The sequence below is a fragment of the Pelodiscus sinensis genome, chromosome 1, assembly GCF_049634645.1.
Source record: "Pelodiscus sinensis isolate JC-2024 chromosome 1, ASM4963464v1, whole genome shotgun sequence".
Lineage (NCBI taxonomy): Eukaryota > Metazoa > Chordata > Testudines > Trionychidae > Pelodiscus > Pelodiscus sinensis.
Window position 1 is genome coordinate 36873588 of NC_134711.1, and position 27033 is coordinate 36900620.

The 27033-nt window shown below is 42.9% G+C and overlaps 1 protein-coding gene across 4 annotated transcripts in view; it reads left to right on the forward strand.

Moving 5' to 3' along the window:
* The window catches only part of MOV10L1 (Mov10 like RNA helicase 1), a 108238-nt gene that overhangs the window by 46563 nt on the left and 34642 nt on the right, over positions 1-27033 (forward strand). For all 4 annotated transcript variants that reach the window (XM_075927999.1, XM_075928007.1, XM_075928014.1 and 1 more), the window contains 12 exons: positions 432-591; positions 2477-2589; positions 5213-5406; positions 8383-8523; positions 9420-9664; positions 10537-10723; positions 17645-17839; positions 19159-19273; positions 19733-19910; positions 20639-20709; positions 24452-24543; positions 25231-25289. In XM_075927999.1, the coding sequence (XP_075784114.1) occupies positions 432-591; positions 2477-2589; positions 5213-5406; positions 8383-8523; positions 9420-9664; positions 10537-10723; positions 17645-17839; positions 19159-19273; positions 19733-19910; positions 20639-20709; positions 24452-24543; positions 25231-25289 (1750 nt within the window). The remainder of the gene's footprint in view (positions 1-431; positions 592-2476; positions 2590-5212; positions 5407-8382; positions 8524-9419; positions 9665-10536; positions 10724-17644; positions 17840-19158; positions 19274-19732; positions 19911-20638; positions 20710-24451; positions 24544-25230; positions 25290-27033) is intronic.

Consider the following 27033-nt stretch of genomic DNA (forward strand, 5'->3'; position numbering starts at 1 on the left):
TGGGGTAGAGCAGCTGGGGCGCTGCTGGGTTGGTCCCGCAGCGCCGCTCCTCGGTGCTACTGGACCAAGCCGGCAGCACCCGAGCTGCTCTGCCTCAGGGTCCCCAAGTCAGCCGCTGCTGAAACTGATCAGCGGCTGATTCCAGGAAGCCCAGGGCAGAGCAACTCTGCCTCCGGCTTCCTGTAGTCAGCCGCTGGTCAGTTTCAGCAGTGGCGGAATCTGGATGCCAGTTCCGACTTACATACAAATTCAACTTAAGAACAAACCTACAGTCCCTGTCTTGTACGTAACCCGGGGACTGCCTGTAGTGGTCTTGGTTATAAATTGTAGCTTAAAATAATTTAAATATGGTCCTTGGGATAGCTTGTGTATCTTTAACTTTGCTGTTAACTTAATAGACTATGGGAATATTGTATTTTTGCATTCTTTAGGTAGAAGCTGTCTCTGACAAATGGGAAAACTATAGCAGTCCTGCGTATGACTCTTCCGAATTAAATACTAAAATGTTAATTGGTAATATTACATCTCTTACTAAGAATGGTGGCTATATTAATCAGACCACTTCTTTCTCCATGGACCAGGTTTGTGAAGGTATGACTGGATGGAGGTGGGAAATCTTGACCATGTTAACACTTCTAGAAAGTCTTGTGTGTTAAATGTCTAGTGCACGTTACAAAAAAATATATTTTAAACATCAGTGAATCCTTATTAGAGTAATGAATGAAGGACAGCTATTTTTTTAAATATTTGAGTCTTGTAAACTGCCCTCTAAGTTACATTTATTCAAAGTATGCTGTATGTAACAATTTCCTCTTACAGCTAACGGCCTACTCTCTAACTATAGAGAAATTAGTGACACTTAAAAAACATGTTATATAAAAAGGGTGACTCCTAACTGATCCAAAGTGGACACAGATTTCACTTTTAAACCCATTTTCAGGCAGGGTTTTACACTCTTCAAGCTACTTCCTGAGGGAATGCAACTGTTCAAGTTTCTAGTTATTGTATTAAATGTAAAATTTATCTGTTTCAATTGCCATTTTGCACTCCTGTAATTTTAAACTTTTTTAGATATACATTATTTTAAATTATTATTTTGGTTTATTTGAATGGATAAGATTTAGCTAAATTCACAACAGCTAAGTGTAGTCCAAAGTCTTTTCATCTTTGTTTTGCCACAGAGACTCCTGAAATTTGCTGTTGAGTGGAAATAAAACTGTAACACAAGTGAAAGTATTAAGTATATGAAGTTTTAGCTATCCTACAGCTTAAGTCAGCATAAATTATGTTGTTCAGGGGTGTGAAATAGCTGACCCCTTGTGTGTCATAACTTATGTCAACTGAGCATTGTCCATATTAGTGCTTGCTGCAGTGGGAGAGCTTCTCTTGCCAGCATATCTACCACTCTCAGTGGGGGAGGACTGGACTGATTAAGCTAACAGTGTTCCTCTGTTGTCTTAGAGCAGCTATGCTAGAGAGCTTACCGTAGAACAGCTGCTAGTTCTCTAGTGTAGTCATAGGCTGAGTTTGATGATTTTGGCTTTAAACAGTTCCCCTATCAGTGATAGCAAATGTTCACAGTTCAAGTATAAGTCTCTTCACTGTTGCTAACCATTCAAAAGTTCTCAAATTTTAAAATTACATTTTAACTCACCTTAATTGTTTGCTGCAATTAACTTGTTAAAAATCCTATTTCACGTGCTTCATAAAATTCAGTACCTTTTTTAAAAAACAAGCTTTAAAACCCTCTTTTTAGCCAGCTTTCCATAGGCTTCATACTGCTGACTGACGTGAAAGCCTGAGCAGTGAATATGTCTCCACAAATTATGGTAGGATATCCAAAGCCACTTGGGTAGACACTTGCACTTCGGTATATCTATACTGACTTCAGTGACCAAGGTGTAGGTGGTTGCTTGTGCAGAATTTACTGTCAGGTGATGGTTGACATTTCTAAAACAATTATTTAAAAATGAGTAGTCCTGTGGCACCTTCGAAACTAACAAATATATAGTATTAGCTTCCATGAGCAGAACCCACTTCTTTGGTTGACGTTTCTGTATCTTCAGAATAGTACTCCTTAAACTGTGTTAAGTATTAAAGACAAAGGCTTATCCCTAGCAAGTGTAGTTTGTGAATTTTATTCCTATCTGACCTGTCAAAAGCTGGTGCATTCAGAGTGAAGTCTCAGCATATTGCAGGTCCATTAGGCAACACGGTGGGTATTCATGGGACTGCTTTTTGGAGAACACACAAAATAAAGTTACAGTGAATTTCAGCGTTTAACTTTATCCCCTGTTGTACGTTACACTCAATATATAGCCTTGTTAATTATCGTATTTTCGATAAATTTTAGCACATAACTTTAAAGTTCTTTAAGTTATATTAAATAAGAAGGCCTTCTTATACAACTTTCACAAAGTTGCCTTAGTATCTTTTTATGACAAAAAACTTGAAAAAATTTCACTGCTTTTTGTAGGCTTTGAACCTTGTAAAGGTGACTGGGTGCAAGCTGAATATTTTATTAATCCAACAACATGGAGCAGTGAAGCAATTTCTGTGAAGCCACTGAGATATAAGCGAGTGGACAAAGTATGTATTTTAAATGTTGCTCTTGGTGTTTGGCAGAGGAATATTTCTTCTTCGAGAGCCTGTTCATGTGCATTCTGATCAGTCATGTGCATGCGCACAGTAGCCAGAAGATTTTTCTCCTAGCAGCTAACTATAGTGTCAGTGTGGCTGTCCCCTGGAGTAGCACTGAAATGGTGCCCAATATAGGGCCCTGCTGACCTGCCCCCTCCTCACTTCCTTCTTATTGCCAATGATGGTAGCTGGAACTTCCCTGCACTCAATTCTTGATTTGCAAGTAGATCAGTGATTCTCCATTTATTGTGTATATTTGTTGTATACTTGTAGATAGTTATGTTACTTGCAGTTAGTTCTTTAGTATTTAGGTCAGTTAGGTTAAGTTAGGGCGCCTCCTCCCATCTGCTGAAGCCATCCCTGGGGCATGCCTCATTTTTCCGGGTTTCAAGGCTTGCCTGTTGTGTGCCAAGTGCATGCCTGAGTGTCCCACATTCCTGCTGTCTGAAGTGTTTTGGTGAGGGTCAACAGAAATCACTGCAAAATCTACAGGCAATTCATGCAGATGGCAATAAGGTAGAGAGAGCAGTCACTGCATTATTTTTATGCAGGCAGCTTTACAGCCCCAATTGGGCCCTAGTACCTTAACTGGAGTCTTCTGGCACTGGTGCCAAGGAAAGAAGCAGGCCAACAAAGACATTAACATACCACCATTCGCAATCTCTGGGCCAGAGGAAGGAGAACAACCAGGGCTATTGGTAGTGCCTTTTGATTTTGGGGTTTTTTTTTAACAGCTGAAAATTGGAGCAAACTATTAATTTTTCTGAGTAAATATCAGGATTTATTGTGGACAGATGAAATGGAAGGAAGTATGCAGTAGATTAATACTTTCAACAGAATTCAACATTGCTTGCTGCAGAATGAGAACTCAAAACATAGGACCACCTTTGAGTTTAAGAAAATATCTAACCTCAAAATAAAGCTTTTTATCTTTATCATTTGAAGCCATTATCTAATAGCTTGAAATGTGTACATTGTAGGCATAAGATCTATCAGTGCTTTCAGATGTGCATGTACTTCAAAGCTTGTGTGTGCATCTTCTAGACTAATACATATCGTTATTTTGATAGACAGCTTTGCATACACAGAGACCAAAGGGTTATGATACATAACCTCATGCAATATATTGTATTTTCCTAATAAGTTACTGTTTTATATTTGATAAAGTGGGGGGAATGAATAATACTTTGTAAAACCCAAGATTGAATAGACTTGTCACGTTTCCATCTGAGAAATAAAAGAAAATTAAGTTCATTCTAATGTTCATGAGTTGATATGGGATTATTTCTGAAACAAATTTTGTATGGGATTGGTTGGCTTTTATGATTTTTAGCTACCAGTCACGTGTTGAGAAGGTAACAAAAACCCAAATCATACTGTCTGTACACAGACCTCATAATTCAAATGTCTATATTTATATACACTTGATCTGCAGCTAATGAATATCATTATTTAATGGCGGCAGTTATTGTTAAGTTTGCTTTGTCTTCCAATTAGGGATGTTTGCAGGTAGTTAAGTAACTGAGAAGCCTAGACTTACCAGTTAATCTTCTCAACAACTTGCATTCCACCCCCCCCTCAGAGGCAGCAAGGTGGGGGGGGGGGGAGCTGGTGCTGGGGGGAAACGGACTTTTAAGATGGCTCTCCCTCAACACCAGCTCCATGGTACTGCCTCTCCTCCCTGCCATCTCCTATCAGAGGCAACAGCGTGAGATGTGGGGACAAGTGGAGGCTGCCAAGAAGCAGCCTCTGCTCACGGAGGGCCCAGGCTCTCCTCGAGTAGAAGCTGCTTTGCAGCAGCAACCCTTGTCTGGGAGGGGGGGGTCCCAGCTCCCCTCAGACAGGCTTCTGCCTGGCACCCCACGTTGCTGCCTTTGATACAGAGACAGCAGTTCAGAGTGGCAGGGGGCTCCCCAGGAGTGGGGCCAGATTGTACTGCTGGCCCCACCTCCAGGTACTGTAGACTAGTTGAGTAACCGTAAATATTTAATGTGGTTACTCGACTATTCAGTTAACTGATAGCTAACATCCCTACTTACGATCACTTTGGATTGTAATCGGGCCCTGTGTGTGTGTGAGAGAGAGAGAAAATGTGGTTTTTCCTTGAGTCATCACATATCCAGTACGTTTAGAAATAAGTTTTCAGGTGTTAAATCAGTTGTGGTGTTCAATTAAAACACCATATTGGTGAAAAACTTTTGTTTGTACAGTTCTCTCATTTCCATTCCTTCCATGGAAGGGTGATGGAGCTCTTTGACTATGGTATCTGGAAGCTCAATAACCAACCATAAATGTACTGTTGCATATAATTAAAACATGATTTTTACCCTGCACATTTAATCGTGTTTGGTTACTTCTTAAATTTAAGGAAACCCTTTGGTGATTTCTGTTTTATCCTTTTTCATAGAAATATTGCATACCAAATTTATAGACATTGTGAAATGCCTGGGATTGTTTTCTTCAATTATAAGTGTATTTCACGTACATATTCTGTGGTGGTTATTTTAAAAGTTCTTGCCTCAGCAAATTAAGCATCTGACATTAAATAAGACTTTGTGTATAAATGTTACAGGTTCGTATTTCCAGTGTTTGTGGAAGAATTGGTGTAGTAGATGACAATATTTTTTTCACTCTGGATTCTCTGAGACTTCCTGATTGTTATTCGCCTCGTAAACGTGACCTGGTCAATGTGGTGGTTGTAGAGAGTAACCAGTCATGTTACATTTGGAGAGCACTGTGCATGGCTCCCTCAGACAAATATAGGCGGTAAGAAATTTCTCATGTTTGAAATTAAACATAACTTTTTTTTAAAAGGGAGAGGAAATAATGTGATTTGTACTAGGGATGTGACAGTGTAACCATGAACAAGGTTAACCAATGAGCCTAGGCTCATTGGTTAACTTGAACAATTACATGTAGCTCCCTGTACGTGTGGGGAGCTGACTTAAAAGGCGATTCCCCATGCACACGGGCATCCAGGGAGCCTGTATAAAGAGGCAGCATTGTGGAGGGGTAGGCGGGGGCCAGTATATGCAGGCTGGTATGCGCACCAGCTCCTGGGGAACCCATCTTGCATCCCCCTCCCCAGCACTGCTGCCTCTGTATCACTGTGTAACCACTTACTTATTTTCAATTACTTAAATTCATTTTAACATCCCTAACTTGTATATTCAGAACTTCTTAAACCTGTTTTTAAAAACCCATTGAGCCCTAATAGTGAGTTCACTCTGATCATAGTTCAGTATAAACTGGTTTAAAGGGACATACTGCAGAACTGTTTATCACCTTTAAATGCTTCCTATAGTACTGTCATCTCTCTAATGACCACTTGAGACAAGCAACACTATACATCTATCTTAATGTTCTTAAAGCTCTTGCTTATATTCTAGATTACCATGCAGTTCATTTGTATTCTTCCTTACTTTTACTAAATTTGTCATATTTTGGATTTCTGGATAACGTCCATGTTCTAAACTACTGCTTTAATCTCTTTCTAAAAATAGAGCAGATGGGTGGTCGTCTTCTTGCCAAATTTAGCATCTTCCTTAGCATTCTAAAGGGTCTGGATGAATATCTGTCTACTGTCAGCAATGGGAGACATCTAGTGGAAGCTGGGTGCGATTACAAATAAAGCTTTTTTAATAAAGACTTGGGTGTAGTGCCCCCTGCTCACTATGCTTTCCAACCCCTCATCTGTGGGAGTAGGTGGACCTGGCTCTCCCCCCAGCCGCCACACCAGCCCCGGCCTCTCATCCTCCTTTCCCCTGCCCTGCCCACTGCCAGAGTTGCACTACCCCAGTTTTCTCCCCCAGTCTCCAAGCGGGGCAGGAGGGGAGCCGCTCCAAGGCCTCGCCAGGCCCCACACTCCCCTCCCACCACCACCACCAGGGAGAGAAGGGTTGGGGCTACACCAGCCCAGGCCCTTTCTCCCTTCCCTGGCCATGCCAGTGTGGGCCCTTTCTCTCTCTTTCTCCCACCCCCCTGCAGCCTAACCGTAGCCCCTCCCATCTCCTGGCTGAGGCTGCATCCAGACCCTGATCTCCTCCCAGCCGCCATGGGTGAGGGGAGCCACTCCAAGGCTTTGCGTGCTCCACACTCCCTTCCCAGCTGCCAGAGGGCGAGGGAGGTCATTCCAAGGCCTTGAGCACCCCGCACTCTCCTCTTGGCTGCGGGGTGGGGAGCTGCTCCAGGCTTCGTACATTCTGTGCTCTCCTCTCAGCCGCCGGGGGGAAGAGCTGTTCAGAGGCCTCGTGCCCCACAGTCTCCTCCTAGCTGCCAAGCACAGGGAAGAGAGAGGCATGGTATGGCAGCCAGCACTGGGGGAAGGGAAGAGAGGGACTGCAGGACACCAGAGTGACGTAATGATGTCACTCTGTCATCCTGCAGGGAAAAACTTTTTTATAGGCATAGTAAGAAAAGCTGTACTGATTTATTTTTCTTATGTAGCCTTATGTAGCTACAGTAAATTTCATTCAGAGTATGTAATTATAGATAATGAAAAATATCACTTTGAAACTTCTATTAATATGAGTTCAACAACTTTGTTATACTGAAGGTGGAAACTGTAATTTTTAATAATTCCACCAAGGAGGATAGCCAGAAGGATCAGAGTGGCAGTCACTGGCCCTGATGGGGAACTCTCTTGAGTGGGAAAAGGGTGTTTTACTTTTTAAGATTAGTCTGATATCAGCTGTCACTTTTTAAAAAATATAGACATACCTAAAGAGACCATCAGAAAGACAGGAGCAGAAGATGGAAACTTATGAGATTTGTCCCAACATTGTCATTGCTTTGTACCTGTTTCTGAAGCTGTTCCTGACATTGGGTCAAGAGGTTGCTCAAGGAAAAACTGCCACCTTTACTGATTCGAGGCCTGGTTTATGAAGTCAATAAGCATCATTCTAGGGATGTTGAATTAGATTAATGGGCTAATTGAATAGTCAATGCAAATTGCATTGACTATTTGATGAGTCAAGAAGGGCGCCTCTGCCTTTGAAGTGTAGCAACAGCTTCAAGGCTGTTGCTACACTTCAAAAGTGAAAGTGCTGTGGGGAGCACGTGGCCAGCTGCTGACAGCTGGCCCTGGTCTGCACACGGTGTTTCAAAGCAGCAGACCATGGACTCCACGTGGCGTTGCCACTTTGAAATGCCACATGCAGCCCAGACACCTGGGAACTCCCCAGCTGGCCCTGAGCTCCACACACTGTTCAAAGCAGCAGCAGCACCACATGGAACCCAGGGTCAGACCCCAGGCTTCATGCAGCGCTGCTGCTTTGAAGTACCCCATTTTCTCCCCTCCCCCTGTTGCTGTCTCTTTCTGATAGAGGCAGCAATGGGGGCGGGAGGGGAAGCGAATAGTTGACTAGCGTGTGTCCTCTATCTGATAAGCACTTGCTTATCGGATAGTCGATTAGTCGTTCATTTCCCTAAGTCATTCCATATTCTTTAGTAGTGGTGGTTAGACCAGGCCTTTGAGGAAGGGTAGGATTGGTTCCAAGTCATTATAGGCTATACCCAAGATTTTGACCATAATTTTGAAGAAAGTCTGTGCTCCCCCTAGTAAATGTATATTAGTATCTTGGGAATCGTGGTAGGTGGTTGAAAGAGCATGTGGGACTTCTATACACAAACACCAGGGAAAATACTTAAGCTTGTTGGAGCATTAAATGTAATTTTAAAGAATATTTTCTTGAGTTTATCGTGTCATTTTGATTCAACACAGTTTCATTATGACTTTTACAGTCTATCTGCTGCTAGTGAAATGGACTTAGATGAGCCATATGAAAATCTAATGAGAGACAAAGGAGGCCTGGAGGTGTCGAGAGTGACTAACTTTGGAACACTTAAGCTAGGGGAGAGTAAGAACATGGTCATTTCAATAGAGTAAGCTCTCTAAAATTATATTATAAATTCCTTTTTGACTGCTGTTTCTTATTATTCCTGACATTCTGAAATTTCAGACCTTGTACAAATCTAACTTTTTTTTTTTTAAAGAGGAAGAAGTTGCATCCCCATTGCTCACCCTAATAGTCACCATTAAATGGTCAGCCTTTAACAATAGCTGGTGCATCACTGACTCTGTTCCCACAGCTGTTTCCTAGATTAAGTACTGGGAGCTATTATATAGCCTATGTCGATCAGTTATGTTGTATGGATTGAGCCTCTGTGGTCTGGGACTCTGGTCTGGTAACATCTGTGGTCCAGCAGTGCCATGGATGTTGTGGAACTAGAGAGCCCCAGTGGCACAGGTTGCTAGTGGCTCAGAATGGAGCCTGTGGCCAGGGTAGCAGAGCCCATAGGGCAGCAGCGTAGGGGGGCAGAGCTCATGGGACAGCAGAGTCTGTTGATGCAAGACCACTGGGTGCTTCAGCAGAGCTGTTTCAGGGCTGCTGTGAGACCAGGAGGCTGGGGAGAAGGGCCCTGGTGGCTGGAGAGAAAAGCCCTGCAGGGAGGTTGGTACCTCCCACCCTTGTCTGGGACTGGTCAGGTCCTGAGGGTGCTGGACCAAAGAGGTCCAACCTATTGTAAAACCTTGTCCATGGGTCCTATTCACATTGATTTAATTTATTTGTGAAGTTTTAATATAACTTAATTCTTTGGAGTTAGAAAGTATCCTGAAAATTCTACTCAAACGAGTTGGTATGTCTGCCAGTCTTCAGTCAGGACGGAGGTACTGGAGTTTAATTGAACTTGAGTGTGTCTTGATTTGCATGTTCTGTTGCAAGCAACCTCATTTTCTCAGAAATGTTATTTACAGAGAACTGTCCAATTATTTCTAGGAATAAGGGAAATGTACCACATTCCTTAATCAGCTGCAGACTAGCTGGCTGGGAGAAAGAGAAGCAATTTAGCTTTCAGTTGCCTGAAAAAGACCAGAAGACTCTGACAGTATCTTTTTCATCATCTGTTTCTCTGAAACAAGAAAATCCCTCAAAAAGGAGCATTAATTCACTCAGTGATAATAAAGAACCTATGTGCCAGCCAGTAAATAATGCATTTGTTACAAATAATGAAGCCCTACCAGGTAAGCATGAGAGAATCACATAAACGTATGTAATGCCTAATGGCTTATCTTCACTATGCAGTGGATCAATGCCGCAGCAATCAATCCACTGGCAGTTGATATATCATGTCTGCTTAGACACGATAAATCAATATTCAAATGCTCTCCTGTTGACTCCAGTACTCCTCCAAGAAGAAAAGAGTAGCTGGAGTTGATGGAAAAGCAGCCCGCACCGACCCTACCATAGAAAATACCTCAGTGTGTCAGCTTCAGCTACACTATTTGCATAGCTGAAGTTGCTGAGGTTTGATTCCGTGGGAGCATGGGTAGTGTAGACAAGGCCTTCAGTAGGACCTTGCATGCCCAACTTGCCAGTAAATAAGAACATAAGAATAGCCATACTGAGTTAGACTAATGGTCCATCCAACCCAGTACCTGTCTTGTAACACTGGCCAATGCCAAATTCTTTAAAGAAAATGAATGGAACAGAAGTTTTCAAGTGATCCCTCCTTTATTGTCCAGTCCCAGCATCTGGCAGTCAGAGGCTTAGGAACACTCAAAGCAGAAGTTGCATTCCTTACTATCTTGGCTAATAGCCATTGATAGACCCATCCTCTTTGAATATATCTAGGTTTTTTTAATCCATTTATACTTCTCAATTCCACAACTTCCCCTGGCAACATGTTTTTCAGGTTACAGTGTATTGTGTGAAGTACTTCCTTTGTTTTGTTTTTAAACCTGCTGTTTATCTCTTCATTGAGTGGCCCCTGATTCTTGTATTGCGATGTGGTGAAAAACACTTGCTTTTTCACTTTCGCCTCACTGTTCATGATATTTTATAAACTCTATCATACAGTAATTAAAGCTTACTGTCATCTGTCTATTTTCTACAGAAGGAATTAATCCTAATGATCCAAATTTAGCAAGACACAAAGATCTTGATAGCACGGAAGATGAAAATTTGTGCAGTGGAGAAAATGGATGTGTGGAAGAACAGCCAGTAGTTGAGACTGAAGCTAATGGAGAAATCTTCATACCACCAGATGGAAAGACTTCCATTGTGATCATATGCACTGCAATGTATGTGTGTTTTTTATTCTTTTTGGCAGCTGCTAAGCTGAGCTTTAAGATGTTACCCTAGTCCTTTGTTGAGTGCTTGTTCATGTGTATTCCAATTAAGTGTGCACCAGCATGCATGATGGTCAAAAGATTTTCCCATAACGGTGCCCATAGATAATTCTGGATGCTGCCTGGATTCATGCTTCCATAGTGCCCAATATAACGTCCTGCCAACCCACCCCTTCCTCATTTCCTTCTTACTGAGAGTGACAGTGGGCTGCACTATCCAGTAGCCCTTGCCTTAGTAAGCGTGCCTTTTTCCTTTTGTATAAAGTTCAATTCCTTTGTACTTATGGATAGCATACGTAGTTACATTGAAGTTTTATAGTTGCAGTAATGGGGGACCTCTGTCCCTCTTTTTAGGACCCATGGAGCTGTGGCATGCCTTTGTCTCCAGGATTTGAAAGTTGTGAAGTTCGTGTGAAGAGCATACCTAAAAGTAGCCCATCCTTCTACTGTCTATGGTACAGGTCACCAAAGAGACCATTGCCATATCTGCTGAAAGGTCTGCCTTATGACTCTCAAGGACAGAGCAGCATCTGAAGGTCCTTATGGAGCAGGCTCTGCACCCATAATCTGACTGGGAGCACACTTCCTCCTCAGCATAGAGTGCTCCAGTGCCATTCTTGATGCCAAAAAAAGGCTTCTCAAGCCACCATCACAACTCTGCGATAGGAACATCTGAGAGGCACCAATCTCAATTACCAGTGCCTCAGAAGAAGAAGTTGGAAATATGGAAATCCTCTAAATCAAGGGATGTACGACTCTGAGGGGGCCACTCCTCAGACTCCCCTATTAGACAATGTATCAATTCGTACCCATGAAGAGAGGTCAAGTCCATACCCACAACGCTCCCTGAGTCTGCTGGAGCCCTTATCAATTATGGAGACCTCTGAAGTGGCCAAGAACTTGAGGCACCTTATAGTGCCATTCTCCCCTCCTAGATGAGGGAACTCCCTGATGCCTATGTGCTCACAGGTGCTCGCCAGGTGAACACCTGCCATTATATCTAGGCACTCCTCTTTACCAAGCCCAGAGGCACCTACAGTACCAGACAGGGAACCTAGCTGTTCGCCAGGCTCCCATTGTTCAGTGCCTAGATGCTTGGCACTTCCATGGTGGTCCGATCCTTAGGATCGGAGTCAGAATCATTTCAGTCCAGAAGGAGTTCCACCAGGAGATCACGATCCAGGCATGACTATAGTCAGACACCAATGCAGTGGCGTTGGCAGTAGTAGAATGCGCTGCAGTGGTTCTTCTGGATCTCCTGGGCATTCCATCATGCGCAAGGTGGCTATCAGGGGCAAGCTTGGTGATGTCATTGGTGTCAGCCACATTTGTTCTGCCATCGACCACTTCCAGCTGCAATGCACGTGCAGATGCTTTCGATAATAGCACTATCAGCAGCACTAGTCACCACCCCTCTTGATATTGGCACCTGTAATTTCAGTTTGCAGCAACATCCACATCAGCACTGCCTCCTCCATTCCACGCATTGGAACCAGTCCTGTTGGTGTACTAGGAACTGGCACTGACATCAGCTATCATGCTGTCAGTACAGTGGTTGCCCCCTTAGCATCAGGAAATGTTCAAGACTTGGGTGACTGTTGTTGGGGTTTGGGTGCTGATGGCAGGAAGTATACCCTGATCTTAGTGACCTCATCATCATTTTCATCTGATGAGGCGCTACTGGCACTACAGTGGTCTCAGCTCTTGAGGATGTTGATGTCAGCAACTGTTCCACAGAGTGGGTCTGGGTCTGGACATTTAAAACAGAGGATATGATAGAGAACTCCTATGATGGGAATGACACCTTCTGGTTCCTCCACGAGTTGCCTTGTCACTCATTTAAAAACAGCTTTGGATAACATTAAGACCTTGTGGAAGACCCCTTCCTCCATTATGCCAACAGCTGAATGTAATGAAAGGTGCAATTTTGTCCCCTCTGGGGGTATGAATACTTATATACGCACCCATTCATAGATACCCTTGTTGCTCCTGGTGATTTGCAATGTCCACAACAAGGAACCAGGAACCTTCCCCCACAAAATAAGGAAGTTAAAGGACTCAGCCTATTTAGGAAGAAGTTCTATTCTGTGAGCAGCCTGCAACTCTGTATCGTTAACCAACAGGTCTTAGTTAGCAGACCCTCTTACAACACTTCATCTTTGGCAGTTTCTGAGAAGAGTAGCCCTCTACTCCCAAGAGAATTATCGCAAGTAGCTCTACAAGCTACTTTGAATAGCATGAATGCCACAGCCAGGGTCATGGCCTCTGAGAACTGTGAGGAGGGGACAAATTTGTAAAGAAACTCAGGTTCCAAATGGTTTCGCAGGACTCCACCATTCCCTTACTAGATCCAGCAAACTGTGCCCTTGCCTTAAAGGAGGCGTACTCTCACATATCGATACCTCACATCCACAGGAAGTACCCCCGGTTTGTGATATACCACCAATTTATGGTCCTTTTCTTTGGCCTATCATTAGCACCTCTGGTTTTCACCAAAGCTGTGGCAGTCATAGCAGCATTTCTTCACAGAAACAGAGTGCAGGTGTTCCCTTATCTTAACTGGCTGACCAAAGGCTAGTCCAGGGAACAGGTGCAACCTCATCTCATGTTTATCAAACAAGTTCAACAACCTGGGCTGCCTCATAAACAAAGAGAAGTCCACTCTGTCTCCAATTTCAGCAGTTAGAATTCATAGGCGCAGTTCTGGACTCTACTCAGTAGTGTCTCATTTTCACCTAAACTGGGATATTTTCCTTCCTATGTTCTATCCCAAGCTGCACTCTACTCTTAGGGAGCAGAAACTGCCCTCCCTGGAGGTTCTTAGGGCTCTAGCCTTCTACATACAAGAACTAAACCATTCCATAAATCTGCTCACTAGTCATGACCGTTGCAGATAGCAGAAGGGCCAGCCGGCATCTGCCCTGTGCATCTCATCATGGATTACATCTGCTACAGGCTAGTGAGTATTCCTGCAACTCTAATCACAGATCATTCCGCCGGGGAATAGGCTTCTCCCACTCCCTTTCTGGCCCAACTCCCCACTCTCAAAATCCATAGACCTGCTACATGGTCCTCGATCTGTACTTTCACCTCACATTATGCAGTTACTTAGCAAGCCACAGATTATGCCTCTTTTGGGAGCAGTGTTTTAGTCAACGGTTGGCTCTGACCCCACCTCCTAGCCTCCTTGTGAATTACCTAATTGGAATACACATGAATAAGCACTCAAAGTAGTTACATACATTCTTGTTGCTGTTCTTCAAGATGTTTTTCATGTCTATTCTTCCTATACCACCCTCTTCCTTTTTGCCAGCTACTCCAACCCAGAGGAAACTGAGGAGGGGGCTGATTGGCAGTGTACTATATAGGGCGCCCCAGACTGACCCTACAGGCGCTGCTATGCACACTTCCAGCCACTGTGCATGCACACCTGATTGGAATAGATATGAATAACACAGTTCAAAGAACAACAGTTACTAGAAGGTAAATATGCGGTGACACCAGAAGCCAGAGCTGTTGCAATTCTGAAGCAGGTACCATCCAAAGGAAAGCCTGTGATGGCACAGCCATAGGTGTTAACCCTGTGGGGCTCTAAGCTGGAGCACCCAGAACGGGGGAGGGGAAATGGGAGCTCAACGCCCACTACCTCAAGCATCCACTGATCAGCATCTCCGTTCTCCCAGCTACTCCTGCTCATCAGCTGTTCCATCATGTGCAGAAGGCTCTGGGAAACAGGAGAAGGCATGAGGATAGAGTGTGTTGGGGAAGGAGTCAGGAAAAGGCAGGGGAAGAGTAGAGTGGGGGGAGAGGCAGTATAGGGCAGAGGCAGTATGGGTGTGGAGATTTTTGGAGGAAAGTGGGGGCAGGGCTGGAGAGTTGAGCATCCTTCCTCCCTGCTTCCCCCCAGGTAGATTAAGTTAGTGCTGCTGGATGCAGCATCCCCATCCCAGCACTGCTTGCCATCCAGCACCTGCACCCTCTTGATCCGTGAGGAGAGAATCCTTGGCATCTGACTTGGAGCCTGAGTCCAGTGTCTTAAGAGTCAGAACCAACTGCATCCATGGTACCAGATGTATGGGACGAACGCTGCCACCCGTGGGCTTGTCAGCACAATATCAGATGCCAGTGCGGTGGCCCTTCTGGAATCCTTGGGCATTTCTTTGGTTGAGATCACATTCAGTGATTTTGGAGGGGTGTAAGCCCTACCACCACCACCGCCTCAAACTGACCAGGGACGGGACCAAGGAACACTATGCCCCAACAACCTGGCCCCTTGAGACTGCATGGACAGGAAAAAGAGCCGGTATGGAACTTAATATTTCAATGAGAGTGACTCTCATTGAAACCCAGACAAGACATCCCCAAGGTTCATTAGGAACTTTTTTAAGAAGATCGCTCAAAACCTGGGTATTCAGGTGGAGAAAATTTCAGACTGTTCACACTCTGGTGGGCATTTTGGACCACCAGATCAGTCCAAGGGTAGCTCTGCCACAAAACACTGCCATTCTAGAGCCAGTAGTGACTGACTCAAGCCTCTGGCACAGAAGGAGGAGAGACAATACTTTGTCCCACCAAAGGGGTGTGAATTATATCTACACACCTCCCTCACTAGATAAATTAGTCCCCATCATGTGCTATTACTTGGGGAAAGTCCCCCTTCTCAGGCACTGACAGCGAACTCCACAAAGCCACAAGTGTCCTCAGTGGCGTTCATGGCACAGGTTCTAACCTAGGATATTTGTAGAGCATCTACATAGTCTTCAGTCCACCTCTTTGCAACTCATTCTGCTGTCATGTAGCTTGCCAGAGATGGTGCTGGATTTGAAGAGCAGTGCTACAGTCTGTTGAACTCCAAACCCATCTGCTCTGTCTGCTTGGGAATCACTTACATGAGAACGGACATCAGCAAGCCAAAGAAGAGAGAATCAGTCACCTTTCTATAACTGTTTTTCTTTGAGATGTGTTGCTTATGTCCATTCCCAAGTCCGCTCTTCTATCCCTTTGATGGAGTTACAGGTAAGAAGGAACTGAGAGGGCAGCAGCAAAGCAGGCTCATATAGTGCTATAGGGGGTGTGACTCCAAGGTGCTCCAGAACTGACCTGAGAGATACCACTGAGGGGAAAAATCTTCCTGTGACTGAGTCAGCAGCATGCGCACACCTCTATGGGAATGGCCATAAGCAACACATCTTGAAGAGCAATATTTTAAAAAGGTTAGTAAGCTTTTTCTGATTACTACTTTACCCTCAAAAATAAATGGACAAATAAAGCGGAATGAGTATCATCTTAACATAGCAAGACATGAGGTAACAAGTGCCTAAAGAAGGTATGATCTTTGAGTCAAAAATACCCAGAGTGCATATTATTCTAGGATAATCTTATTGAAGTCCTTAGTACTAATATACTAAAAATTGAACTAGTCTGGAAACTTATCTTTTTTTATTTACATATTGGATTTCTGTAACTTAGCAGCAAAGAGCATAGGTTCTCTTTTATGGAAAGAATGACATTAGATGATGCAAAGAAAACTTCAGTTTAATAACAGGCATGTGCCATGCAAAATAGTTCATTTTTGTGAAAAATGTAAATATGCATCACACCTGTGATTTCAATTTAAACTATGGGAAAGGGGGATAAAATTGTGCTCTCTGCTGCTGCACTGTCACTAAAACAGTTAAGCAGCAACTTAATTTCCAGTTTTTATGAGAACTGCTTTATAGTAGCCCTAATAGAAATTGGGAAGGGGCTTCTTTCAGGGTAGAATCTGTTTGTGAAACCCATCTCTGAAGGATGGGACATACAGATTGTTCCATGGTGTCCCCTTCTATTGCTGAACTATCATGGAAAGTGTGACCAGAGCTTGGAATCCTACTATGGGTGGATTGGATAACTCTACATATTTTCTTGAGAGAGATCAGTAAAAGGACGCTGAAGCTTTAAGGAGGCAACAAGTGTGGGATAAGTGGAGGGTTTGGAGATAGCTGGGATAATTGTTTTGTATAGGGCTAAGCATTTTTATAGACACTTGTATCCAGATCTTCAAAGGTACTTAAGCTCCTAACTTTAGTGGAAGTATGAGTCTGCACATCTTTGGGGATCTGGGTCCTAATGTTTGTTGTAAGTTTCAGTGTGTGGGCTAGTTAAGTCATACAAGTGAAGGCTTTCTTGAGGTAGAGGATCAGAGCTATTTGTATGTGTTGGAGAGGTGAGGAGAAAATTTGGTACTGGGCCCAATGCTGGCAGGGAGCCTGGAAAGTGATTAAACAGGTTGTGTGGGATTAAAGCTCTGATGGTCTGGAGCATAAACTCCTCAGATTCACCTTTGCAGGAATTTGTACTCCCTTTTTTTTGTTGCCACTTCCTCTGCTGACAGGAAAAGCATGCCTTTGAGGAATCAGGCTGGGACCTCCCTCTTCCTAATTAGTTCTGTTAGCTGCTGGAGATCCGGGCTGAGGAATGTAGACAACCAGCAAAACAGAGGCTTGCTGCTGTATAATGAGAGGAATCCTGGATGAGGGCCTTTCATAGCGGAGAGACTATACACAAAAAATACTTTTGGCTAACTCCATTCAGTTTTAGTAATCACATATGGGTGGTAATTGTGATTATAGTAGTTATAATAGGTACAGTAGCCCTTTATAATTTTTGAAATGTATGCTTGTTAATATTTGGATTTTTAAGAGGGCTTTTTCCACTTTTTATGGAGATGTTACTGGACTCAACTAAAACTTTTATACTTAGTGAATCTGAAGAATTCTAACGCAGCCATTACTTGATTTTTAATCAGCCTCTTGTAACATTGTGATAGCTGAGCCCAAAAGTGCAATCTATGGTTTTAAAGAATCTAATTTATTTTTGCTTGCTTACTTAAAGAAATCCTGGCCGCTGCAAAGATCTTCTGTTGCTTTGTTTTTCTGATTTTATTATTGGACGTTACATTGAAGTAACTGTAATAAATGAAGAGGAATCTCTAATAGCAGCCTCTGAACCATTCTCACAAATAAAGCATAAAGTTATTCCAGAGTTCCAGAACATAAAAACTACAGTGGCTGTAACAGAACACAAAAGGTATTTACAAATAATCTACATTTAGCTTTTTAATATAAAAAGGGAATAGTAATACATACTTTCATATAATGCTGGTGCAAGTGAATATATAACTTCAGTTCCAGGGCAGTTTATTGTACTGCATTAGCTTATCTCCTGTTGTAATTACTATTTATTCAGTGAATTGGAAAAAGGGAAGTAAAATTGTGGTATTTTCATTAAAGTTCCACTAACTGAAGTAATTGGTTTTTTTTCCCGTTTGGCAAATAAATTAATTTTCTTTATATGTTTCTTATGGTTCACAAATTGTCTTGCTACTGCATGTCATGCTCTTACAAATGAGCCAGAGGCTAACTAAAATTAAAGATGTTGCCAGAGTGCACCCATCTATAGAAGTAGTGCAATCTAATGGTGTTTTAGACAGAAACCCGGGGAGTCCCTTGACTGAATTACTGATGTCAGACATTGGTAAAATCATTTGATATAATGAGGTCTTGGCAATATAAACTAGACACATCTTGAATTAAAAACAGTAAGCATTCCTTGAAGTCAACTGGTAAATCTGGAAAAGTGTTTCTCTAGGTCAGGTGTGGGGAACTTTTTTTGGGTTGGGGGCTGCTGACCCACAGAAAAATTAATCAGCCACACACACGTGAGAAGTAAAAAAGAAAAACCAAACTCTCGCTGATGTGGCCCCCCACTGAGAAGGAGAAAGCCACTCTGCACATTCCCTCCGCACACCCAGGGTAGTAGATTTTTGTGAGCTCCAACCCCACAGTGGGACAGTGTGGGGACTACAGTGCCAGTGTGGGCTTTCCAATGCTGGGGGGGAGCCCCAAACCTCAGGGGCCATATCCAGGCAAGCCAGAGACTTTGTGCAGCCCCTGGCCCTTGGGTTCTCCACCCCTGCTCTAGGGGTTTACAAAATACCCTTGACTTCACAGATACTGTAATTAAAAATGAATGGTTCACCGGTACATCTTCATTAGGGAGGAAAAGTAGGGGTTATAACACTCAAAAATAAAACATGTTTGTGCCAACATTCTCTCTCCTCACTCTTTCATTTGAATCTAAGTTGGAAAAAGTTTAATGTACTGTACTTAGGTTTTGGTATTACTGTCTTTGAGGCTTGAGGATGGTGTTTGCTAACTCATAGTCCTTCACATGAAGCTCTTATTTTTTTTAAACTGATGCTTTTTTTAAATTAACTACAGAATCTTGAATTTTGTTCTTTCACTTGAGTGAAGAAATCCCATACTAACTATCTAAATACAGTTTGTACGAACTATATTACGTAGCCTAAAAATACGGACAGACATAACTTTGAATTTTTATTTTAGAAGTTGCAGAAGACATCTTCCAAGTTTCTTGCCACACTATCCCATACCAGATAGATTAAGAAAATGTGTGGAGCAGAAATTGGACATACTGACATTTCAACCTCTCCTTGCAGAGGTAAGTGTACACAGAGAGTTACTTTACACTTGCATATATAAGTATCTTTCAGTATGTGGTGAGGTTGGCATTCATAAACACTCTTGTGTAGTGCTGTGTTTATATGCAATGGTTATGTGGGTCATAAAATCCAGTTACCAAATAAGAGTCTGTTCCTGGTAGAAAGTTATTTTGACTTTAGTGGGAGTTGGCATTTCACAGGCCCTGAACCAGAGAATAAATTAGAAACCTATGTAAGTGAGGGTTTGAAAATGGATGAACAGTATATTAGAATGCCATATGGGGGCAAAGCCTATTCTGTACCTCTTTTCTCCCCTACCTTAGGTTGTACATCTTTTGGGTCAGGGACTGTATCTTCATGTATATATTTTTTTTTATGGAACCTTGCACAGTGGGTCCCAGGTTTCTGTTGTGGTTTCCAGACCCTGTTATAGTACACGTACTTATTTTTATTTTCAGCAACTGAATCTGTCTAACTACAAAACAAACCTTTCTACACTACTGTGGCTTGAGGAGATTCATGCTGAAATGGAGATTAAAGAATTTAGCATGAGTGGAGTCATTTTGAAAAAGAATGGGAACTTCTTGGTGCTGGAAGTTCCAGGGTTAGCAGAGGGAAGACCTTCCTTATATGCAGGTAATTTACACGTAATTCAATTGTTAAAGCTGAATAGCAAGATTCTCAACCTCCACAATAAAAATGTTGATTTGTTTTATATTTTTCATGAAATAGCCTGTTGACAACATTTGGAAAGATAGCTGTTAACTCTGGCACCTAGATAAATGGAACAATATGGAAATATATTTTATTACATTGCCTCGGAATATTTTATTTCTGGAGATGTTATGTTTTGAAGGGGCAGTATGTGTATTTTTGTGCTTTCATGGCTTGTCTTGGTATATTCAGGATTCTGGTGGCAGTAATTGTGAATGTGTTTTCCATAAAGAATATGTACAATGCTAACTAAAGAACACGTGTGAAACTAAACATAAAACCATATTAAAGGAGTTAACATTTTGACATTAGAATTTTTGAAATCCATTGCAATATGAAGCATGTTATTTCAAATAAATAGTGAGAGGATACCACAACAAGTGCCTTGGAATTCTCTCTCGTTCTCACACTCACGCTCACAAACTAGGTATTCCAGCTTTAAGAATAAAGACTATATTGAATAGAGGTGTGCACAGATGCAGTATCTTCAGTGATGTCACCTTACTGGTAAATTTTACAGGACCCTTGAAACTCATTAAGTTCCACTGTGTTCCCCCTACCACAAGTGACTGATATTGCCATGAGAATTTTCCAATATCTTGTAATGGTATTTTTATACTAAACATTTTATTTACCTTTTTTAAAACTAGGTGACAAAGTGATATTAAAAACTCAGGACTACTCTGAACATATAATAGAATACATTTCCTATGTTACTGAGGTGAGTGAGTTTGATTTTTCTGCTAAGAAATACTGCAGTTCATAAGACTAAGGGGAAACAGAGTTACAGGAGTAATCTAGCTTTTATGAAACTTCACTCATTTCAGTTGTTCTCTCCCAAATGATTGATTCTACTTCATTTCATACTGTGTAACTGGAAAACATAGAAGCTTTTGCTGCTTCTCTGAACAAAAAGGAAATTCTATAAATCTCTTATGTAGAAATATGAAATTATATGGCAGATGCTGTCCCTCTTTTTGTTTTTAATTAGTATAAACAAATGTTAGAGTTGTTGCTCATGTCCATTCCACATTAGGTGTGTGTGCTCATCATGTGTACCCATGCCAGAAGTTTTTCCCTCAATGTCCATAGAGAAGCCAAGTCTGGCGCACTCTAGTGGCATCCACATTACATGATATAACTTAGGGTCACCACCAGCTCTTCCACCCTCAGTTTCTTTTTGCTGCCAGTGACAATGCATGGAACTTCTGGATCTTTGGCCAGTTTCTCCTCTTTTATGAGAACATAATCTTTCTCCGTGCCGTGGAGTCAGTGCCTTTCCCATAACTTCAGCACAGCAGCCTGCTGCATGGCCTCAGGGATAATAGTCCGTCCCACGGTGTGACAGCGCGTTGGGGGTCCCCCGTCTCCTGCACCCCGAAATGGCACAAACAGACTGCACCAGCCGGTGGAATAGAGGAAGTTTATTGCCTCTCCAGGATACAGCACAGCACAGATGTAATCTGGTCACAGAGCTGGGCTAGGATGCCTCAGGCCCCCTTGAGATGGGGGGAGACTGGGCCCCTAAACTCCAGCCCCTTTCCCTAGGCTGTCTCCTCCATGCTCCCAGACAGCAACCAACTCACCCTCTTCCAGCCCTGCCCCCCAGCCAGGGCAGCATTCCACCTTCCTTTGTTCCTCTCCATGGGGGGTGTCTGGCCATACCGGTTGAGAGGTCCCTTCGCATAGTGACTCATCCTGTTTTGCTGGGTCGTGGTACCCACGGCAGCCAGTGGGGGTTACCCCAGAGCCAGCAGCATAGAAACCAGCCAGGTACCCCCACTACGTCACACGTGGTATCCCTGGAATGCCTGGAGATTTGCTCGACCATCCCAGGTCTCCCGGTTGGTTTTAGGGGCTTCAGGGAGGCCGTCAGCCTCCGTATACCACCCTCCCCAGCAGTTGCAAGCCCTGAGGAAGCTCCAGAGGAGTAACTTTCTGTCCTGCAGGAGTGAAGGGCAGAGTTCATGGCATCAGCCTCCTTATCACTGGACAAAGCCATTGTGATGAAAAGGCGCATCAAGGACTCCTGAAAAGAGTCTTCTATAACCTGTGGCTGTATGCAGAGAAACTAGAGGAGCCATTGGATGAACTGTCTGACGTTTTGAGCTCCTCGCTGCCTTCCAGGGTGGCTTTACCCCTGTGGGAAGGGGTATTGGAAATTACTGTCTTATGGCAAACCTCTCTTTTCCATGCCCCCTATTTCTAAGGGATGAATGCAAATACTTTGTGCAAGTAAAGGGCCATGAGTATCTGTATACCCATCATGCCACTAACTCCTTAGTGATCAAGGCAGTCAACTAGAAAGAGAGGCAAGAACAACCAGGGACGAGTCCAAAGAACACATTCCAAGAGACCAACCTCCCCACCGCCTCTCCATCCCACTTCTCTGTCCCTCTTCAGGGACCCCTCTCATGAGCATCTCCTGAAACAGGAGGTCCAGTCGCTCCCCAAGGCAGGAGCAATATAAGCGGTCCTTTGGGAAGTCAGGGGAAAGGATTTCTGTTCCTGCTATTTCCTCATACCAAAAGCAAAAGTTGGTTTCAGACCAATTCTGGATGTAAGGAACCTCAACTGCTATATGCAGAAGCTAAAGTTCAGGATGATCACTCTAGCCGCCATAATCCCTTGTTTGGATCTGGGAGACTGGTTCTCCACCCTTGACATCAAGAGATGCGTATTTCCACATTTTGATCCTTCTGTGTCACAGGTGTTATGTCAGATTCACATTAGCAGGCAAGCACTACCCATTTATGCAGCTACCATTTGGCTTTTCTGTTGCCCTGCAAGTGTTTACCAAATGTGTGACAGCGGCTTTCCTACGCAAGGGGGGGGGGGTCCAAGTTTTCCCATACTCAAACGATTAGTTGTTAAAAGCAACTTCCAGAGACAAGCTTCTCACTCACGTAGAGCTGTTTGGAACTCTGGACATCCTTCTCAACAAGGTGAAGTCAGTCCTGAGTGCAGTGCACAATATAGCATTTATAGGGGCAACACTAGACTCAACCCAAGGGAAAGTGGTGTTGCAAGAGTTGTGGGGTCTCAGACCATTTGGGACTTGATAGGCATCCTCATCCAGTACCCAGTCACAACGGCAAGGACGTGCCTCGGCCTTCTACGATACATGGCATTGTGTTGCCACGTGGTCAGAACGCAGGTCTACACCTAAGACCCCTTCAGGGCTGGCTCACCTCAGTGTATGTACCCACACGCCACAGTCTGAACATGATAGTGTCCATTCCCCACAGGGTGATAGTCTCTCAGGTAGTGGATTGACCTGTTAAACCTGTCAGGAGCCCCACCCTAACACTAGTGGCCAGTGCATTGATCTGGGGTGGGAAGCCCACCTAGGCAACTTGAGAACCCAGGGACTGTGGTCGCACACAGATATGAGTCTTCACATCAATGTGAAGGAACTAAGAGCAGTCAGATTGTCTTGCCAGGTTTTGTGGCCCCAGAAGCAGGGCTGGTGTATGTCGATGTATACAGACAATATGACCACGATGTTTTATAGAAACAAATGGGCATGTGATCATCCCAGCTCTGCAGCAAGGCTCAGAGACTCTGGCTTTATTGCATAAAGCACTAAATCCACTTGGAAGCCCAGTATCTACCAAGACTACAGAATACACTGGTGGATGCCCTCCGCAGGATCTTTATGGTCCACGAGTGGTCAGTCAGGGAATATGTAATATGATCATTCTTCCACAGGTGGGGGGCACCCTATCTAGATCTGTTCACTATCCCAGAGAACAGAACATGCCTGAACTTTTTCTCATTCTAGAATCACTATCAGGGTTCCATGGGAGACTCATCACTCTCCACTGGGCAGGGGGAGGGGGGAAGAACACCCCTCCTGTATGCATTTCCCCCCTTCCCTTGTATCCCGGAGTGTGTGGGAGTCATCAGGCACTGCACCCCCATCCGCAGCCAGACGTGACTCTCAACCAGCAAGTAGAACAGAAGGTTTATTGGTTCACAGGGACACAGTGTAGTGCAGACTTCTTATTACAGGAATCAGGAGCATTCAGTACAATCCATCTTGGGGATTAGGGGGGGCCAGGGTTCTGGGCCCCTTCCCCAGCTCCCCAGGCCAGCTAGGCTCCCTTTTCCCTCCACCAGCCAAAAACTAACTCTTACATCTAGCAACTGCTCGCAGCCCTCCCCACTTCCTCCTTTGTTCAGATTTCTGTGCAAAGTGTCACCTGACTGAATTCTCCACCTAGCTCAGGATTCCTTAAGAGTACTACTGAGGGAATATTTTCTGAAACCGGTGTATGTGGCAAGCACACATGTTTAATGTGTAATGGACATAAGCAACATGTCTCAAAGAACACAGATTACTGAACAGTTAACAGGAGGTTTTTTTGGTTTTTTTTCAAACATAAAGGATGATTCTGTAGTATGCTGTGTGCCCCCAAATCCTACAGGACTGACTAATAAACACTCTCTCCTTAAAACAGGTTAATAATGAAGAGGCTACTCTGAGACTTAACCAAGAGTTTGAACAGGCTTACAATTCTGAACCCATGGATGTAGAATTTACATTAAATAGGTATTTTGAAGCTTCTGAAAAAGTTGTATTTAGCTGTCATTTATTTTGTTAGTCTTATTACATAACCATTTGATTAGTTCTTAAAAGTTCACATGAAGGTAAAGGGCAAACAAAATCTTAAAATCTGAATTTTGTATCTGTGCAAAGTGCGATCAGATTAGAAAGGGAGAGATTTACAGTTTTACACACATTCTTTTACATGTATGTGACTGTTCTAAGAGCCAGGCAATGGAAAATTGAACTCTGTAATTGCAAAAACTTTGTGGCACCAGAGCAGGACAAGAATGGCTGATTATTGATATAATTTTTTTAGTATACTGGCAACATCAAAACTTTTAGACACAATTACTTTCAATAAAAATGCATCTTCCTTAGTAAATTTAGTTGGGTTTTTTGTTTTCTGAAGAAAATTCTCTTCCTATCCTGCTTAACTCTGAAGTTCAAGGAAAGTTATTTTGTCCTTTAATGAAAGACACTTTTCATATTTTATTTATCTATTTTAAAGTTTGGTGAAATACGTTTTCAAAGGAAACTTGATCAAGTAATCCTTCAGCTAAGTACCCCATGAAAATAGGAATAGTGGGAAGAAATACATTGTTGCAAAGATTTACTGTTTCCTTTAAATCTGATATATATGAGAGAGAGCAAGAGAGCTCTAACTCCCCAGTATTCCTATTCCTTTCACAGGACTACAAGCAGGCGATGCCAGTTTGCAGTTGAACAAGCCATCTATCTGGGTGAAAAAGGTAACCTTCCAGTGAGATTGGGGTATTTTTCCTCTCCTTCAATAAATACTGATGGGAAGTTAATGTATCTTCTGGTCAGATATACAAAATGCAGTGTTTTACTGGGGCCATTTATTCATTGATTTAAATTAACCCATATCTTTGTCCAGAGTAGCAATGCTAAGTGTCATAGACCAACCACTATCAAATTGATTTCCTCTCTGGCATATCTACACACGGCAGTAAAAGTAGTTTGACTCCAATTAGAATTGTACAAATCTAATCAATTTTTAACTCCTGGTGCCACTGTGTTTTGTACAATATGAAAAAAATCTGCGGGAATTCCTAACTTGGGTAAATTGGGAAAAATGCAAGACGAATATGAAGAAGATGCAGAATTCCTGTTTTCAGCTTTAAACTTCTTACCTAATTCTCCTCTGTGAAAATTGACTAAATATAGTGGCCTTCTTATTGATGAGTTGCACATTTCTGATCATTGTACAGCCTAGAGAAATGTAAACGTGTACTTCAGTTTTACCTTCCAATTCCTCCAACACCATACCTAATGTTTTTATGTTAAATTTGCATAAATTGACACAGCTAATTCAGAGTTCAAGGAAAGAAGCTGCTGTTTCAGTTTGCATAAGAACTGCCATACTGGGTCAGACCAAGTTCCATCTAGCCCAGTATCCTGTCTTCTGACATTTTGCTAATGCCAGATACCCCGGAGTGAACAGGTGATCATCAAGTGATCTCTCCCCTGTCATCCATTTCCAGCATCTGACAAACAGAGGCTAGGGACATCATTCCTACCCATCCTGACTAATAAGTATTTATGGAACTATCTTCCATGAATTTATCTAGTTCTTTTTTTTTGAACCCTGGTAAAGTCCTGGTCTTCACAACATCCTTTGGCAAAGAGTTCCCCAGGTTGACTGTAGGGAATAATTCCAGACACCCTGGATGTGGTGAAAACAAGTAGAGGATTTATTGTATACCAGCGCAGGTGGAGTACCCCCTAGAGGTTAACCTGGAGAGCGCTAACTTAATCAAAACATACATCAGATTATATAGGCAACAGATGGGCAGAGGGGAAGCGATTTGATAGGTCTAGCAACAGAGCTGTAATGAGCACATAAGCCAATAAACTACAAAGGTTACACAGTATCTCCGCCCGTTGCCAATTAAACATGTTATTAATAATACAGGTAATTATTCCTAACAAACTAAAGGAGCCAACATAAACAAAGGCATGTTGACGGCAACTTTGTCAGCTGGAAATATAATGTGTCTACTGCGGGGGTGATATCGCCTTAGGTGGCGTGGCCCTTGAGATTCAAGCTTATTTTCTAGGAATAAAGCAGACAGTGAAAGCAACTTCCGCGCAGTTTGTTTAGGTACCAGCGACTCTGATAAGGCCCTCTTGGAATGTGGTTGCCAGGGCGACCAGGGTCATGGTAGCTGCCCGTGTTGTATGTTTCCCAGGCCTCAAATTTAGGAATTTGAGTTCTCAGCTCTCAGCAGATACCATGGACTGCCTCAGTTTACCCTTACATTGTGTGTTGTGTGAAGAAGTACTTCCTTCTGTTTGTTTTAAACCTGCTATCTGTTCATTTCATTTGGTGACCCCCTAGTTCTTACATTATGGGAACAAGTAAATAACTTCTCCTTATTCACTTTCTCCACACCAGTGATGATTTTATAGACCTCTGTAATATCCTCCTTTGTCTCCTTTTTTCTAAACTGAAAAATCCCAGTCTTTTTA